This window comes from Triticum dicoccoides, chromosome 2B (assembly GCF_002162155.2).
Source record: "Triticum dicoccoides isolate Atlit2015 ecotype Zavitan chromosome 2B, WEW_v2.0, whole genome shotgun sequence".
NCBI lineage: Eukaryota > Viridiplantae > Streptophyta > Magnoliopsida > Poales > Poaceae > Triticum > Triticum dicoccoides.
Window position 1 is genome coordinate 406205866 of NC_041383.1, and position 19619 is coordinate 406225484.

General features: G+C 46.5%; 2 protein-coding genes across 2 annotated transcripts in view; both read right to left on the reverse strand.

Annotated features, from left to right (window-relative positions):
- Nucleotides 1-13520: 13520 nt before the first annotated feature.
- LOC119367756 (dirigent protein 1-like) lies at nt 13521-14390 on the reverse strand. The gene has a single exon (XM_037633176.1). The coding sequence runs from the start codon at nt 14249-14251 to the stop codon at nt 13730-13732; it is 522 nt and encodes a 173-aa protein (XP_037489073.1). The 5' UTR covers nt 14252-14390; the 3' UTR covers nt 13521-13729.
- Nucleotides 14391-14682: 292 nt separating this feature from the next.
- LOC119363919 (U3 small nucleolar RNA-associated protein 6 homolog) overlaps nt 14683-19619 on the reverse strand; it is a 6277-nt gene continuing 1340 nt past the window's right edge. The window contains exons 2-6 of the mRNA XM_037629288.1: nt 17053-17709; nt 16137-16619; nt 15645-15817; nt 15082-15265; nt 14683-14995 (exon numbers count right to left, since the gene is read on the reverse strand). Of these exons, the coding sequence (XP_037485185.1) occupies nt 14906-14995; nt 15082-15265; nt 15645-15817; nt 16137-16619; nt 17053-17709 (1587 nt within the window). The 3' untranslated portion in view covers nt 14683-14905. The remainder of the gene's footprint in view (nt 14996-15081; nt 15266-15644; nt 15818-16136; nt 16620-17052; nt 17710-19619) is intronic.

Consider the following 19619-nt stretch of genomic DNA (forward strand, 5'->3'; position numbering starts at 1 on the left):
AGTGGTGGAGTGTTGTAACGCCCCGGATACAACTTTCCATATTCGTAACTCCAGCTCTTGCCTTTTCCAGAGATGCGATATATCATTTCCTCCGTGGTTGGGTTTTTGTCTGTTGTTTTGCATTTTGTTCTTGTCTTGCATTTCATCTCATGGCATCATCTGCATTGCATCGGCATCGTTTTCATAAAACTTGCATCCGTTCGGGTTCCGCCGGTTCTCTCTGTTGTCCGTTCGGAGTCCAGACCACACTCGCACGCGCCCGCGGCACCTCCAAAATATTATTTTATAAGTGGCATAAAAATGTTCTCAGAATGGGTTGCAACTTGTCGTGCGGTCTTATTATAGTGTAGACAGGCCGCCTGCCAAGTTTCGTCGCATTCGGAGTTCATTTGACTGCCGTTAAACATAGCGGCACCGTTGCCGGTTTAATCGTCAGACGTTTCGGTCTCCGAAACTACCGCCGGGCTGCACTTCTCTTCTCTCCTCTCGGCCCAACTCCTCTTCACAGCCCACTAGCCCACCTAACTAACCCCCCTCCGCTCCGGACCGTCCGATCGAGATCGAACGGCTCCGAAACGGCCTCAAACCCCTCCTAACCCCCAACCCTAGCCCCTTTTTGCTTTATATAGAGCCCCCCTTGCCATTTTGGGCATCCCTAGCCTTCCCCTACCTCCCAGCCGCCTCCCTCCTCGAAATCAGCGCCTCCCTCCCTTGGATCTGGCGCTGCCAGCCCGCCGCTGCCACTTGGCGCCACCCAATTGGCCAGCCGTCGCCGCAGAAGCCTCCCACGCCCACTCCTCGCTCGCCACCTATTCCCCGCGCTCCCCCTCAGCGCCGCAGGGCCCGTCCGGCCCGAGACCGCGCCGCCGCAGCCCGCGAGGGCCTGAGCGCCCCGCGCCTCCCGCTCCCGATCTGGATCGAGGGGAGGAGCCCCTCGACCCCGAGCCCTCGTCGCCCCAGCGCCTCCTCGTTCGTGTCGCCTTCCCCGTCGTCCTGCCGGAGCAGCAAGCCGCCGCCAGGCCAGCGCCTCGCCTCCTTCCTCCTCCTTCCTCCCTGTCTCACCTCCCTCTCTGCCCGCCCCTGCAGGGAACCGCCGCCGCCCGTGGAGCTCGCCGCCGATGCCGCCTTCATCGGATCCGGCCGGGATCCACCGGATCCGGTTGCCCTCGGCCGGATCTGCCCGTTCCCGCCGCCCCTTGGCCGCCTCCTGGCCTCCCTGCCGCTGCGGCACGCCGCCTCCCTGCCGCCATGGCCGCCTCCCTTCTGTGTGCTCATGCAGGCGCACGAGGAGGAGGACGACCGGGCCTCCATCCCGCGTGGGCCTCCCCAGCGCTTCCGGCCCAGCAGCACCACGACCCAGATCTGCCGGCTTGCCAGGCCTCTCCTCCAGCCGGGCCGAAGCCCATGGGTGAGGTCCCCGGCGCCACTCCTCTATTCCTACTTGGGCTTGGCCCGATTCTGCTACTGCTGCTGATGTCCTGCGCCCAGTAGATTCGGCCCGTGTATGTTTTTTTCCAGATCCGCGATTTAGCTTTATTCCAGTGATTAACAGATTTGCAGAAACCCCCTTTAACTTCATGCATTTAATAACTAATAAACCGTGCATCATATCAAAATGTTTTATATATGTAAAATGCTCAGAAAATTGTGTAGATTAATAATATGCCATTTTCATCTATGTTAAAAATGTTTAACTTGCTGTTTATTTAAATTTGCTAATATGCCATGCTAAAATGCTTTAATTCATAACTAAATAACCGTAGCTCGGATTTTAATAAACTTTATATGTAAATGGGGTGGAAAAATGCCTAGTTTAACATGGTGCACTTTATTTTCCTGTTTAACAACAATAAAATTGTGTTTAGGGCAGAACGGTACGAAATCCATAATTTGCATATGGGGATTTTCCGGAATTGTTGTTTGTTGTTCTGGCCTCATTTAAACTTGCCTAAATAGTTAGTTTCATTATGTTTCACCTCTTGCCATGTTTAACAACATTTAATATTGTTTGGTAGCTTAACCGAGAGAGAACTAAATAATCGATGTGGTGTTTCGTCAATATGCAACTCGTTGCATATTGATCTCCACTTAACTTGTAGTATTGTTTGGTTGCCTTTGCCATGCCATGCCTTATTAAACCGGACATGCATCATACTTGTTTGTGCATCATGCCATGTTCATGCTTGTGCATTTACCATGTTGTTTGTTTCTTTTCGGTGTTGCTTCTTAGTTCCGGTAATGTTGCGTTCGTGAGGATTCGTTCGACTGCTCCCGTTCGTCTTCTTCATGGACTCGTTCTTCTTCCTTGCGAGATCTCAGGCAAGATGACCACTACCCTAGATCTCACTACTATAATTGCTATGCTAGTTGCTTCGTTCTATCGCTATGTTGCGCTACCTATTACCTGTTTATCAAGCCATCCCAAATTGTCATGTCAGCCTCTAACCTTTGACACCTTTCCTATGCAAACCGTTGCTTGGCTATGTTACCGCTTTGCTCAGCCCTCTTATAGCGTTGCTAGTTGCAGGTGAAGTTGAAGATTGCTCCATGGTGGACAGGATTTTGGTTGGGATATCACAATATCTCTTATATTATTAATGCATCTATATACTTGGTAAAGGGTGGAAGGCTCGGCCTTATGCCTGGTGTTTTGTTCCACTCTTGCCGCCCTAGTTTCCGTCATACCGGTGTTATGTTCCCAGATTTTGCGTTCCTTACGCGGTCGGGTGATTTATGGGACCCCCTTGACAGTTCGCTTTGAATAAAACTCCTCCAGCAAGGCCCAACCTTGGTTTTACCATTTGCCTCACCACCACCTATATTTCCCTTGGGAGTAATTAACGCAAGGGTCATCTTTATTTTAGCCCCCCCGGGCCAGTGCTTGTCTAAGTGTTGGTCCAAACCGGGCAGACTGCGGGGCCACCTCAGGGCAACTCGAGGGCTGGTTTTACTCGTAGGCTGACCTATCCGGTGTTGCCCTGAGAACAAGATATGCGCAGCTCCTAACAGGATTGTCGGTGCATCGGGCAGCTTTGCTGGTCTTGTTTTACCATTGTCGAAATGTCTTGTAAACCGGGATTCCAAGTCTGATCGGGTCTTCCTGGGAGAAGGTCTATTCCTCCGTTGATCGCGAGAGCTTGTCATGGGCTAAGTTGGGACACCCCTACAGGGTATAACCTTTCGAAAGCCGTGCCTGCGGTTATAGGCAGATGGGAATTTGTTAATGTCCGGTTGTAGACAACTTGACACCAGATCCGAATTAAAACGCATCAACCGCGTGTGTAGCCGTGATGGTCCCTTCTCGGCGGAGTCCGGGAAGTGAACACGGTCTTTGGGTTATGATTGGCGTAAGTAGGAGTTCAGGATCACTTCTTGATCATTGCTAGCTTCACGACCGTTCCGCTTGCTCTCTTCTCGCTCTTATTTGCGTACGTTAGCCACCATATATGCTTAGTCGCTGCTGCAGCCTCACCACTTTACCCCTTCCTTTCCCTTTAAGCTTTGCTAGTCTTGATACCCATGGTAATGGGATTGCTGAGTCCTCGTGGCTCACAGATTACTACAACAACAGTTGCAGGTACAGGTTATGCGATGATCATGATGCGAGAGCGATGCTTGCTTGCCTTGAGTTCTTCTTCTGCTTCTTCTTCGATCAGGAGATAGGTTCCAGGTCGGCAGCCTGGGCTAGCAGGGTGGATGTCGTTTGAGTTTCTGTTTGTGATTCATCCGTAGACGGATGATGCTATTATGTATTGTGATGTTGTATTCGTGTGGCATTGTATGCCTTATGTATGTATCCCCATCTATTATGTAATGTTGATGTAATGATATCCACCTTGCAAAAGCATTTCAATATGCCGGTCTATCCTTGGTGGGACCTTCGAGTTCCTTTTGGATAAGGTCGCATATTGGGCGTGACAAGGGGCAGTACATTACACAAAATCGTAGGTGGCATGTAGGAATTCCAGTGCACTACATTAGGCTCCCATAGAGTGCCTGCTAGTCTAGCATACAGAGTCATGGCTAGTTTATGGTACGCACACAATCGTTAATTTGTGGTTTAAATATGCGCAAGGGACATGCGATGTAGTATCATGTAGAGATGTCTGAAATTAGCCGTGTCAACTTGCAGATAGGGTTACACAATGAAAAAGTACAAGATCTATGTGGCAATTTCATGGAACATCGCAAAAAAAGGAGAGGCAGCGGTGAGCCTATACAATGTGCTATGGTACGTCACTCCTCCATTGCAATCATCATGACATGTTATTTGTATGCCATTTCTATTAGCCAAGTTTCTTAGGGACAGTTATTATGAGTTATCCTAAGAAAATAGGCATTTGTGAATATAAGCTCCACGTAATAAGCCAACCAGTTCTTTTCATTGCGTTTTCAACTTATCTTTGGTATGATCAATAGAAAGTCTAGATTGCATTATATTTTTTTTCATTTTGCTGCCCATATGGAAATTAATTTGACTTGCAAACATCACAAATTGAACCTAGTGCAGTAATTAATATGATAGGAAAACAGACCATCACTATTTGCTCAAAATGCAAATACAAAGATACCATCTACTTGGCACAATCTACTTTGGTCAATGTTTTCCATAGAGATCCCATTGCCTAATTTAGACGAAGAACGCATGACCCACATTTAAATGAAGAACAATTATTTATTGAAATTCGATGGTCCAAGTGGCTGGTTATTATCATATAGCAGCAGCACCTGAAAGCATCATATAGCAGCAGCAACAACTCATAGCAACTCATCATACAGCAGCAGCAGTCTGCAATTCATCATATACCAGCAGCAGCTCATAGCAATTCATCATATAGCAGCAGCAGGAGCAGCTCATAACAATTCATCATATAGCAGCAGCAGGAGCAGCTCGTAGCAATTCATCATATAGCAGGAGGAGGAGCAGCTTGTAGCAACTCATCATATGGCAGTAGCAGCTCATAGCAATTCATCATATAGCAGCAGCAGCAGCTCATAGCAACTCATCATACAGCAGCAGCTCATAGCAATTCATCATATAGCAACAGCAGGAGCAGCTCATAGCAATGCATCATATAGCAGCAGTAGAAGCAGCTCATAGCAATTCATCATATAGTGGATCAGAATGAAAATTTGGCAAAAAAATCAGAGGATATCCTCACCTTGTTGGATGAGCTCATCCTTCAACAGCACCTCAAGGCCATAGCCTGGGAGGAGGGGAGGGGGAATAAGGTGCCTTCTGCTGCAGTGTGGCATCAGCCGTAGTTGTGCAGCGCCCGCCGGAGTAGTGCGTTGGACGAACCACAGTGGAGCAGCTGCTGGAGACCATGAGAATGAAGGGCGGCGCTAGAGGGAGGAGCAGCCAGGGAGATTTCCCCTACCCGCCGGCCATGTAGCCTAGCTGGACATAGCATCGTCGAGGACCAGGCCAGATCGGACCAGTGGCGACGGCTCACTGGAGGAACCCTAGTGTTGCAGGTAGGGGATCGAGGTAGAGGGAAAGGGGAGAGGAGATGCAAGCGGGCAGGGCAATGAATGCTTGCGTGTTTGTTTTTACTTGAGGGTCAGGTGTGACACGGGCGTCAGCAGTTGCATTTTGAGTGTAATATAGGCAGACAACAGAGTCATTTCACTATTCCCCTTCCCTTCAATTTTTAGTGAGGTTCTACCCGAAACACCCCCCCTCCAAAGAAAAATTAGTTAAGCCCAAGCCCATAACTCAAAAATGACTTCTTTACATCTTTTATGGCTTCTTTTGACAATAAGCCCTGAAAAGGCGGAATCGAACTGGCCCTTAACCTGCAATTCAATTGTGCGTGCAATGTTGAATCACTCCTGCCTACTATCTGTACATTTAGGCATCATCATACATGGCATAACCTAATACATGTGCATTCCATTGTAGAATCTGGAATATGCAATGTTTATGTTAGTTCATACATTGCACATGATGTTTAAATGCCCCTTAAATTTGGTCAGTCAAGTGATGGTCTTTAAGCCTCCTTCTTTGCTTCTTTTCTTGATATGTAAGATTTGTCACACATCTGTTCAATTGCTTGTTTGCATCAGCCAGCCATACTAGGACTGTTTGCTTTGATTACTTGCTGTTCTTGACCTAACACTCTAACAGAGCTTGTCAACGATTTAAACACTAAGGGCTGATGTAGTGGGGCCTTGTCTAACTCATATGTGACATAAAGGTTTGGCTGTACACTACAGTAGGCTCTCTCAGAGTACCTGGAGATCCAATTTGAAGGTATGCCTAGTTTTTACATAGTGCAGACATAGTAAATGCTCATTTCATTGTGTGCAAGTGCAAGAGATGCAGCATGTTTCATTATGTGGTGTTGTTTTGTTATAATCTCATCCTTTTGTGTTCACAGACTGGAATGTATGCATATTTATCTTCCAAGGAGACGAGTAACTAGTTTGTGTCACCTTGCAGAGGTGGTGCAATGAAGATAAGATTGAGGATTTCCAAGTACAAGATGTTAGGAAGGAGCCTTGCAAGAGAAGTAGGAGTTGCACTGAGCCTCTTCAACCTGCTAAGGTAAGTCACTGTATGCAACTCAACAGTTCAATTCCTTGTTTGTTTCAGGCATAGTTAATTTTCTCTTTTCAATTGCTTTATTTGTCCTTAGTTAATGAGATGCCCAAATAATCATGCCTGATGTTCGGTACTTGTATAACTATTAGTTGACATAATTAAAGGCCTTACCATTTAATTACTCTGCCAAAATGTGCCTGAAGCTTTGAAGTCTATTAACCAACTATTATTGCATGAGGCTCACAATCTAGTTTATACTACGCTAATGATTGCATCATTTTGCCTGCTGTAGTATGTTTGTATGAAACCCTCTGCTGTTCATTATGCTCCCTAAGACTTTAGTTGAGGTACAGAATGGCCAACTGCTTGCTTACTTATATGCAACGTGTTGTCTAAATTTGTAACTTGTCTGTGTTTTCGATTGGGCCCCAACATCATGCTCCTCTGGTGAGCTAAGAGGGATTTCTGTATGCAGGCTGCACAGACTATCTTTTTTATAATTTTTAAAATATCACCTGCTTATGCTTCATGATGTGTAACATTTTTTTTAAAGTGACGTGTAACATTATTATTAGTCATGTTTTGCCATGTAGTACAAAATAGTGTCTTGTTCGCTTCACTGTTGTAACTATATTTTTTCCCTAGTCATGTGTACTTACAGAAACATTTCGGGATGAAGTGACATCAACACAAAGATCTATGAGCAGTGCAGCATGGTCGTTACCGAATGATTATGGATTGGAATTGGAATGTGCTAATGTTCTCGAGCATCAACTAGAGGTGGCAAGACAGCGTGTACATGATTGTCAACGTATAATCAACAAGTTGAGACTGGACATGCAGGTATTAGATGCAGGAGTCAGAAAAATGAAACAAGACACTGAGGTAACCATGAAGGAATTGGAGATTTTGCAAACTGAAATTTGTGCTATCTGAATCCAGCCAATCCTATTTTCTGAAGAGATTATAGTTCAAATGGAGTTAAGTTGATGCGCGTCCATGATGTATGAGCTGTATTTGCCCAGTGTATGTAATTTGCTATTTGTGTATGCTTTATTATCACCTGTGCCGAACCATAATGCCCAATGGGTATAATCGGTTGTAATTTCTTTATTGTATAGTGTAGGATTATTCTACCTTTCTATGCCTTGATCTCTTTGTTGTATAGTGTATGCTTCTTAGAGGTGATAGTATTGAGTAGGATAATTCTTTGAATATGCTATATCGTTCAAACGGGGGCCAACTCGCCCGAGCATGGCCCTTCACGGGCCGTACGGTCCATGGGCCATGTACGGGCCGTCGGATCCATGGGCTTCTACGTCTCGTGGGATCCATGGGCTTCTACGTCTCGTAGGATCCATGGACCTTCTACGTCTCGTAGGATCCATGGGCCTTGTAAGGGCCGACTCATTTATGGGTCTTGTACGGGCCTTTAATGGGCCGTAGACGGGCCTTTAATGGAAATCGTATGTTTTATGGGCTGACCATAACGGGCCGTTAATAGACCGTATTTGGTGATGCTATGAAAATGGCCCAACAGATTAACGGTCCACAAACGGGCCGACTGTAACGACGAGCTGAATTTGGCCCACAAGAAGAAAATGACAGTAACGGGTAGTAAGTAACCGAATGCTGCAAATGAGCCCAAGAATAAATGGGCCCCCAGAAGGCCGAAAGTTAACTTGGGCTGGAAACGGCCCAACGGAATAACGGACCGTTAATGGGTATAAAGTGATACACTGTTCATTACGGGCCTGTTTCACCACAGGCCGTTAATGGGTGTAAAGAGATACACCGTTCATTACGGGCCAGTTTCAGCATGGGCCGCTAATGGGCCTAGAGTTACAAAGGGCCTCATATGGGCCGAAAGACGTCATGGGCCATACATGGGCCGGAAGTGAAAACAGGCTGGAATCATATTGGATGGCCCAGATGACGCTACTGGGCCTAATTTGGATAGGGCGTAACGGGCCTTGGGTTAGCGGGCTGTAAATGGGCTATATGCGAACAGGCCGTTAACAGGCTTTTCGTGGGCCGGCCCGCCACCTTTTGACCAAGTCAAACAGGCCGGCCTTTTCACAGGAATGGGCCACTATTGGGCCGTGCCATGTGTCGACGTATCATAGGCGCCTTCTGTCCAATGAGTGGATGACATCTGTCCCAACGATGAGCCGACACGTGTTTCCTCCAGCCAATGATGATTTTACACGTGGAAAATCCCCATTAGTCGGGGCTGTTAACGGGTTATCAGATCCAAAACCCGACCCGATAGCTTAACGGCGTTCTGTTATGGTGGATGCCACGTGTCGGTCACCCTTGACGAAAGTACTTCTGTGACGCGCGATTTATCGTCATGGAAGTGGACACTTCCGTGATGATAATTTTGGTAATGTCATGGAACACTTCTACGACAGCACAGGTATGACTATCTTGATTCTGTCATAAAATCGTCATGGATGTACATGCATGACAAAAAATGCGACCTACTGTGACAAACACGTATCATCACGGAAGTGTATTTTTTTGTAGTGCATACAGGTATATTCATTCACACATACAATCTCAAGGTAGATCAACATGTACTTTGTACCCTATCCATAATCAATACATCAAAGCAGGACGTAGGGTTTTACCTCTTCGAGAGAGCCTGAGCATGGGTAAACATTGTGTCCCTTCTTCGTCCTATTACCATCGTGCCAAGATCATCAGCTCAGGGCCCCCTACCCGAGATCTGTCGGGTTTAGCTTTGTCACCATCCTAGCGCGCGGTTCTCCCCATCGGTTGGTCCAGATCTCCGGTGTCCACGCTCGGAGGTGTTGGTGTCTGGCCTGGTGGGTTCCGAGGTGGGCGCTCATCCGGGGGAAACCTCTGGCTCATAGCAGCAGCCACGACGTCGATGGCGTTACGGGCATCATTCCCTTCCTTGGTAGTGACAGTGAGGTCAACTCCCCCTATTCCCTCCTTTCTCTGTGCCCGAGTGAAACCCTAGTTCCCCGTGAATGGGCAGTGGCAGCGCCACGGTGTCGTCACCTCCTTGGAGGCGCCATCTGGGGCATTGAGACGGAGGGTGTGCGGGGCGAGTGTGGATGGTTCCTAGTAGTGGGCCGTATGTGGTTCTTCAGTGGCGACATAGCTCCGGGCAAGTCTGGTGTCTTCCTCAGGCGGTTCTATTCATTCCCCCCATGTGATCCAGTTTGTCCAACGGTGCGGCACTCTCGAGCCTGGGTGAAAGGGGATCAGGGTCCCCTCTCCGACAGCTATGATGTGATGGTGGTGATGTGAGTTGGCGGTCATGGTGAGATCCGGCTTGGTCATGTGGCTTTGTTTCTCATATTCCAGGCCGTGTCTTTGGTGGCAACTTCATCCTATTGATGTGCCCATTTGTATGCTTCTTGTTGTGGGTGTGGCGATCCTTCTTGGGTTTTCCTTGTGGTGAGGTGGTCATGCTTGGTGTTGCACACCATTGGTTGGGCCTCTTGTGTCCTTTCGTGCTCTCTCTGAGCTTCTCCACCTAACCGATGGTGAGGTGCCCTCTGATCCAGGGTGAGAAGATAGTGGATGCAAACAATGGCCAGTACGTCCTCCAGCGGATCCTTCACCTTTCCCTCGTATGGAGCGTTGATGGTCAAGACTTCAAAGATGTAGCTTTATGCTAGTTTTGTACTCCCTCGATCCCATAATATAAGAGTGTTTTTGACACTACACTAGTGTCAAAAACGTTCTTATTTATGAGACAGAGGGAGTAGTTTGTTGCTCTCCTTCTACTCCTTGTATCCGGCCTTTGGGGTTGCATCCCCGTTCTTCTCTCTCTTTTTCTATGTTATTTGTGATATTGTTGGTTGTAATCCTAGCCGGTTGATGGCTACTCCCTCCGTTCCTAAATATTTGTCTTTCTAGAGATTTCAACAAGTGACTACATACGGAGCAAAATGAGTGAATCTACACTCTAAAATATGTCTATATACATCCGTATGTGGTAACCATTTCAAATCTCTAAAAAGACAAATATTTAGGAACGGAGGGAGTATATTAGTTCAAAGTCGGGTTAGGTTTGAGAATTTTCTCGGGCTGGGCCGATTCCTTTCCTCTAAAAAAAACATCCAACAATTGTTTAATCCAATCCCAAAAATAGGACCCCTCCATTCATTATTTTTTTTGAAAGAAAGCTCGAGCTTTATTCATTAGAAATAATCATTACATCGTTTATGAGGATTGGTACAATTGCACTATGTGGTTCCTCAACCAATCAGAAATGAATGAAAATCTAGCCAACTTGGCAAGTTCATGAGCAACTTTATTTGCTTCTCTATTACAATGCTCGAATCTAGAAATAGGAAAATCGCAAGCTAAGTGAAAACAGTCATCAAAAATTGCAGCTGCTGCCCCCGACGATCGTCCTCCTTCGTTCATGGTCTCGATCACCTCCATATTATCCGAGTTAATAATTATGCGATTACAACCCGTCCTTTGCGCAAGCGATAGGCCAAATTTTAACGCCAAAGCTTCAGCCATGAACACATCTGCACACCAGTCAATCTTACCATTTCCCCCACCGATGAACCTACCTTTGTCATCTCTTAAGATAGCCCCGATCATACCCCTGAGAAGGTCGTGATCAAAAGAAGCATCAACGTTAAGTTTAACAAATCCCGTCGGGGGATTAGACCATCCTCCTCTTTTAATGGAAGCCTTCGGCGAGGAGGCATTAACAAAATTGGTAGCGAGAGCGCGTATCCCCATGGATATCTGTTGTGCATTCTGAGTAGTCTCATTGTGTACCAATTTGCGCCTTTCCCACCACAAGTACCAGGCTGATATGGCAATCATGTCACGCACATTACGAGTGCCCATAATACATAGTTCCTAATCTGGTAATGGAAGTAAATATTCCAAGATTGCCTCACCCGCATAGTCTATTTTACAAGCTCTGTCGATAATATCGTCCATCCCTAGTCTTCTCCAGACTTCTTTTGCTCTGTCACATAGAAACAACAAATGTTTTGTGTCTTCTGGCCCAGATGAGCAGGCAGGACACTTAGGCGAGACTTTCACATGTCTATTAGCTAAGTTAACACGACACAGAATAGTGCCGTGAAGTGTACGCCAAATAAATATTTTAACCTTTGCTGGACAAGCAAGCTTTCAAATCCTCGCCCAAATAGGATTGACCGTGGTACGTCTCATCCCATTGGTATGTCGTAACTTGTTCCCATATTGGTGGTCCCATTCCACAAAATAAGCAGACCGAACCAAAAAAATCCCATTTTTTGTGAAATTCCAAGCTATGAAATCTGGCATATCATGTTGCGATATCGGGATCGTAAGCACTCGCTGAACATCAATAGGCCATAGAGTCTGTCTGAGAAGATCTTCATCCCAACTATTTAGGATTGGATCAATCAAATCTGCTACCTTCCGTAACAACTGGCCTCCCTTAGGGGTAACAATTTTACGGTTTGCACAATTTCGAATCCATGCGTCCTCCCAAATGTCAATATTCTGCCCGTTTCCCACTCGCCAAATATGACCACGCTTCAGGGAGCTCACACCCGCCATAATACTTTGTCAGGTGAAGGAAGATCCCTTCTTAAGGTCAGTGTTCAACAAGTCACCGTCAGGATAGTATTTGACTCTCAAAATAGTAGCACATAGAGAATCCGGATTCTCGAGAAGACGCCAAGCCTGTTTAGCAAGCATAGCCAAATTGAAACAATGGATATCCCGAAAACCCATTCCTCCTTGGTTCTTGGGTACACACATTTTCCACCAAGCCATCCAATGCATCCTCCTTTGGTTGTCCTCATCTCCCTACCAGAAATGCGTCATCGCGTCAATAATTCCTTTGCAAAAAAAATTAGAAATCTTAAAGACCGACATTGCATAGGTGGGAATAGCTTGAACAACCGCTTTAAGTAAGATCTCCTTTCCTCCAGCCGACAGAAGTTTTTCCTTCCAGCCACTAATTCTCTGAACAATACGATCAATTAAGTATTGGAAACAATCGGTTTTATCTAAACCCACATTGGCCGGCAGTCCTAAATATTTGTCATTCAAGGCCTCTCCGTTCACTATAATTTGAGGCTTGAGCGATAAAATGGCCCTGCCCCTTTCATCATGAACCGAACATGCATGCATGATATCGCCGGTTCTCTCAAACAATTCGAGGAATTAATCCAAGCTAACGATTTCCATCAAGTATTACACGCGTCCATTAGTATTTTTAGCGTGGGCTCAGAAATGAGGGATTCGTCGGCGTCGCCTCCCCGTATCAGGCTCTGGCTCGCTGTCATCGCCGGGGATGGTGGCGTTGACGTTGAGCTCGTAGACGGTGAACTTCTTCTCCTCCCTTGCCGTGGTGCAGTTGACGTAGCCGGACGCCAGACGGAACTCCCCGGTGCCGCCGACCACCGCCAGCTCCCTCTCCTTCTTGGACGCGTCGAGCCGGCCCTCCACGACGATGGTGCTCCCGTCGTACTCGCCGCCAGTGAGCAGCATCACCATGTTCACCAGGTACACCGGGTGCCGCATGGACGCCAGCATGGCGGTGCCCTGCGCACGGCCTGCCTGCTTGGACGAGGAGCTCCGGTTCTGGGTGAGGGAGTCGTCGAACGCGTACGTCTCACCGAAGTAGTGCTCCGGCGGCATGGACGGGTTCATGGGGCCGGCGCCCTTGACGATGAGCACCACCCTCTGGCCCGGCGGGCCGAAGACGTTGTGCATGTACATGCGTAGGAGAATCTGGCGCGCGTCGTCAGCGATGGATGCGGCGGCGAGGGCTAGAACGACGGCGGCGGCAAGGAGCAGGCGGTGCCTGGCCATTGGCGGTGTCGTTGAGCGTGTGATTTGAGAGCAGCTAGGCTGGGAAGCTGAAATGACAAGTTGTGGTTAGGCTGCTCGCTGCTCACAGGTGGGAGTGCAGCACAAAGAAGTCCAAGAAGCTGAGATGGAAGTTTAATTCTACTATGTTCAGGTTCTTGACGCGTAACAAAAAAGTACTAGTAGCGAGTTAATCACGTACTACGCGAGGTGCGCAAGTTTTTAACTCGGCCACGGCCTGAAAGCTACGCACCGCATTGTGTTCTCTCCCAGATCGACTGATCCTAAAACCGGCAAGACCAGTACGGTATTTATTTTTGTGGGAGAGATGAGAGTTTTACAAGTGGCGGCAATGGCAGACTTGTTCTAGGAATCAACGGACAAACCGACCGACATGTTCCTGCTGCCCACGGCGGCGGCCGGCCAGCCCCATCCATGACGACGACCAGCAGCAGCGCCGTTCGGTACCGTCGCGTGCACGTCCAGCTCCAGCACCATGTACACCGCTGACACGTCCTCGGCCGTCCTCCACAGCACGTGCCCGGTAGCCCGCCGGAGCTGCCCCGTCCCGCCGACCACCGCGAGCTCCCTCACCTCCTGGGAGATGTCGTCGCGGCCGGCGATGACAAGGGTGCTCCCGTTGTACTGCCCCTCGGTGATCACCACCGTCACGCTCACCGCCAGCACGGGGACGTCCATGGCGGCTAGCACGTACGTGCCCTGTGCCCGGCCGACGGCCTTCGACGTCAGGCCAGGGCCCTCCGTCAGGAGGTCGTCGATCACCGCCGTGTCACCGAAGTAGCTCCCAGGCATGGACGGGTGCGGCGGGCCCTGGCCCCTGACGACCCGCACCGCTGTCTGCCCCGGCCCGCCGATGATGTCGTGCATGTAGAAGTGTAGGTGCACGAGGCGGCAACGGGCGGCGGAGGACGGCACGGCCAGGAGTTGAGCGACGGCGAGGACGTGTCAGCGGTGTACATGGTGCTGGACCAAGAGGAGTAGGAGCAGGTGGGGCTTTGCAGTGGAAGTAGCCATTGTTGTGATGGGTTGGAGAAAGCAAAGGTTGCAGGCTTAATTGCGGAGTAATTGTGGAGTCCTATCTCGTAGGGTCAGAAGAATTGAATACGAACAGAACAGAGGATGAACCATCCCTGTCTAACGAAAAAGTGAATACGAACAGTACTAGCTGCTTCAGTGTCCAGCAGTAAAATATGAGCACAAAAAATGCACACAAGAACAAAGCAATTTGGAGATGCTAATCCTCTGTTCTAGCTGAGACTAACAGCACAGATTCCTAGCGCTATTAACAGAAACTGCCCTTATCGCTGCCCTCGCAACAATTTGTAGTAGATAAACAGGTGGTGGACTGTTTTCGCAAACACAAGCTATTCCAGTTTACTCAGAACATCCCATAAAATTCTTCGGACCGACAAAAAAGGAAAAGCCAAAACTTATGTCAAGTCTAACTTACATATGCCTATAGCAACAGACAAATCAATACAATCAAAAATGGTATTACATGGTACATATGGGGACAGGTTGCTAACTACGGGGAATGTCGAGCGCGGTGGAGTCATTGAGCACCTTGCGGGCACGCCAGTAGATAGCATTTGATGTTTCTGATGTTCCCACCTGTTTACATAATACAAATGTCTCAAATGTTCCCACCTGCACGTAAACGAGGAAAAAAGAGTCTAATTGCCAATATGTAGCCATACCGTCAACTCCATATTGTAGTACTTCCTCCATAGTTCCCTTTCTTGTGGATAGAGGCTGATTGCTGAGTCATAGAGCTTGCGCGCGTTTACAAGGCCATCATTGTTTCCGATTGATGCAAGGTTAGCTTCCAGCTCTATGCAGAACTGGAAGAACTTAAGACTGGGGCGCGGTAAAGCCAAAAATCTGCATGGACGCGTGAGTGTCAGAAACATGCCCCCTCAATGTCACATACAACCCACTGCATGAACCGATCTTAGGTCTCCCAACAACGAAATATCGACTAAACTCATCTCTGTTAGACCTCCAATGCATGAGTTAATTGTAATGAAAGGGGACAATGAAGACTGATAATACATCTGAACTAAGTACGAGAAATATTTCTGAAGGAACCTCTCTGCACTTATGACAAAATCTAAAACCGTTAATTCATAGCATGTTAGGCTCAATGTCAAAACACTGAGAAATTGCTAGAAATGCTCTGCTCATTTCACTCATGTAATGAGCATGGCAACTCAACATTAGCATTGCAAATGGTATCACTGAAGGACCATTAATTTCATACCTCTTATACATTTTCCTAGCTTGCTTAATACCATCTTTCTGCAAAACCCATCCGATAAAAGCTGAAGAGACTGAAGCTCCACAATCACTCCCACCAGCTGAACTTAATGATAGCATTGCACATTTCACCAGCTTTTCGAAATATATCTTTTCATGAGAAAACAATTTCATCGCCTGCAATGCAATTACAAGCAATTTCATCACATTTACAGACAAGTAGTCCAATCAGTATAACAATATGTAAGATATTGACATAGAAAGTAAAATGCATATCAATGAGACAAATGAAATAGAAGACAAGGAGCATATGCCATACTAAAGTTGATATAAAAGTAATAAATCCATAACCATAATCACACATCCACACTAGAAGTCTAGAACAGAGGAGCAAAAGTTAATTTTTTGGTAGGATAGGTCTAGAGACAACGGAATAAATTTCTGAAAACTAGAGAGACATGATCATTAGGAAAGCACAAGATAAGGCTAGACATACCGTATGCCAGAGTCCCTCAGCCTTGGTTATGGATAACTTCGGAAGTACAATATTAAATAAATCAAACAGAGAACTTAGATTCTCCTCACTAAAGGAAGCACTGCCGGTAGCAGTAGCAAGTGACTTTATCTCTATAGAAGCTCTCAAGTTCCACAGATTTGCAGCCTGTGAAAGAGGACCACTGCAGAGCTTTTCTGCGAGATTCTTAGCTTCCTCCAATCTTTCAGGTGCTTCCTCCGACCTTCCAAGTTTCAAACAAAGTGAGACATACTGGCAGGCAAGATCCTCGGAGAGACATCCACACGATTCAGCATTTTCAAAAACTTGCAGTATAGCTGAAGTGAATTCTGAAGCATCAAAATCAGCATCACGGAATAATGAGATGGAGTCCTCTCTGTCGGAGAATACAACACCCAACCAGAAGTTTGCATACAGGGAGTACATTTTGGAAGTAGGCAACTTTCTGACAGCTTCATCATACACCTAGAATCAAAGACACGTATTAAGAACGTTCAAAATATTGTGTTCAATGAACAATCAGTAACACTGATATCTTGGGAAAAAATACTGTGAGATGGTGTATCAAAATCGGCGCTGTTTGTGCTGAGCTTAAGGGGCTACTAGCTATAGGGTAAGCAATCTACTGTATGGACAAGTCCAGCTGAAATATCAAATTTTGACCAACACTTTTATGACAAGCATATAGTGATACTACTTACCATGAACATCAACTTAGCACTAATCAAGACATGGGCAAAACTACCATCCAGCAAGCATTTCATTACAGGAACAGATGACCAAGGTACATTAATCAACAAGTATGTGCCTTTTTCATCTGAAGGAATTCAAAAAGATTTACTTCCATTGATAATTTGTGATGGAGAATAAGTAATAAAGTGATGGCATAATTTTTCACCTGAATTGATTTGTTAAGCTTATTCAATACAGCTTCCTTTTTATTCAAAGTACTGGAATTAGTGGAGTCACTAAGCTGAAGCCTAGCGAGCCAATCCCAGTAGTCCTCATTATGAGAGAAATCTTTCTTCAGGTCATCCATGACCTCTAACCTCAGCTCTTCAGAATGTGCCAGCTCAACACTATTTAATATATCCAAAATTTTCTTCCTCAAGGTTAAGCTTGACGGAAGAGCTTCCATAGCACCATGATAAATTGTTCGTATGATTAACACTCCTTGCTGCCAAAATAGATCTTCCTTGTCCTCCAAAGCAACATCCTCCAAGCCAGACTCCTTGGGACTGTCACCTTGTTCATCAAGTGACATGAACAATTCTTTGTTCTCCTCTTTCCACTGACCCGAATCATCAGTACTTTTTTGCAGTGTCTTCACATCCTCCCCAAGAGCTACCTTTCGAGCCTTAAGCTTGTTAAGGTAGGTAAGCTCCATGCGAAGATATTCAATCCACATATCTTCAGATTCTGGACAAGATCTGAGACCACTCTGCATAAGTGCACGTGCTGCAGCAACATTCAAGTTCTGATCAAATTCCCACGCTGCTGCATACATCCAAAGCCCAGGAACCTTGGGATGGTAACGAATGGCTTGCGCCATAACCTGCAAATAAAATAACAAACATGAGAATACTAACATTAATACTAAGTCAGTCCCGCATTTAACAGTTTTATATCTTGCGCTGGACCACAAAATGAATCTTTACAAATTCACTTATCTTATCAACAGTCACCAACCCAAAATGCAACTATAAGCAGGCACAAAAGAACAAGAAAATCGCCTAACCTTTATGGTTTTGATAGACTCTAACCTAAATCTTAGTGCAGATTCCACACTCAACAAACGACTGGCATATAAAGAACATGAAAACCCCAGCCTTTTGTCAATTAATGGCGCAAAATACACATCACATTTCTTAATCAAATACATACCCCTACATGGTGACCTCATAGTGCCACAAAACTTATAAGTTTACATGATAATCCGAAATGAAACACGCCACAATCATTTCCACTACAGCTTTCTTGTCTTATCCCTCCATAAATCCTCAAACTGATGCAGCAACACCTAATAGGTGATTATTCACCAAATCTGGATCCATGAAGTATTCATCCCATTATTACCACATATATCCCTGTATTCGCCCCAGCAACCACCGCCAAGATAGCTGCCAGCACTACCACTGCCCCATGGTCCACCTCCATAATCCATAGCTAGTTGTACAGGGGTTTAACTTTTGGCTCAAGATATCCCTACGCCTACTCTACGAAAACCTTCACCCAAATTCAACTTTCTCAAAAACTTCTTGGTAATATGCACATTAGTGCTGAGATTCGGAACCCCAGATGGCACCCTTGTAACCCCACCTTGTTTGGGAGGCAAATCAGGATACTCATCATTAACCAGGAAACAATTATTGGGCATCAACAACTGTTTACCCGCTTGTAGAGGGCAAACTTTCAGTATATGCCATTCCAAATCAGTAAGGTCATGACCACTTTCAGAACTCAACCGGCACCTTAATCAATTCCATGCAGGCCTGGAACCAGCAGTTGAATTTTCCAGTCTAATGTATAGCAATTGGACGCATAAGGCAATTTACCTGGCATAAATATTCACCCAAAATTACAACGCGCATCCTACTTGGCGCTAAATTTCTAAGCTCACCAATCCAGAGTGCTCAGAAGGCCATCTCAACTTTCCGAAGTTTCCAAGCATAAACAAATGTTTGTGCCCATCCCAAAATCACATAGTTTCAAGCATGGAAAAAATAGCAGGCTGTAGCACCTGTATAGCATTTTAGACGAACTCCCGCTACGGCGATGCGGTTTCTACTGCTACTGCAGCTACGCCCACTGAAGCACCTCTAACCTCTGCTAAATACCATAGCAGTTGGAGGAACTTAGCGCCGCTATTTCAAATTTGACAGTCAGAGTGCTAGAAAAGAAGCCTGCGCCAGTTTCCATCATGAGCCCAAAACCCAATCCATAAACCAGCACCAATGATTAGGAAGCCTAGACTAGCCATTCTCCTCTCTTCTCCACCCAAAAGACTGCCGAGTCTGAGGCGGCTGCATACTGCGGCTGCTTCAGTGAACATCATATTTATGGGTTTACGAATTTACATCTCTATAAATATACTAAGCTCCCTACAAATATAGCTCTCTGGTAGTCTGGTGCATCGTGGACGGATTAGGCGAGTGGGTCCCAGTAAGAGTGTGTTTGTTGTTTTGAGCAGCTTAGATCCAGATATTGGGAAGGCTTTCGGTAGGCTGCATCCCTCAAACAGGCCCACGTGGTGCAAAAAACACGTGTTTGATACCATACACGGGGCCTGGCTCACATGCTCACAAACCTTAAAGCAGCCCAGAACCTGGCTCGCTAGGAACGCTCGAATCGACCGTTTCCAGCGAGCTAGGCTGAGTCGGGCGCAAATGGGACACGGCATACGTTGCGGTGCGGGGACGAATAGGCGCGGAGATGGCGGAAGACCAAAATCTGCCAACGCGGGAT

Excerpts from the sequence above, each read along its gene's own strand:
- LOC119367756 (XM_037633176.1), bottom strand. The coding sequence starts at position 14,251 with ATGCACGACATCATCGGCGGGCCGGGGCAGACAGCGGTGCGGGTCGTC.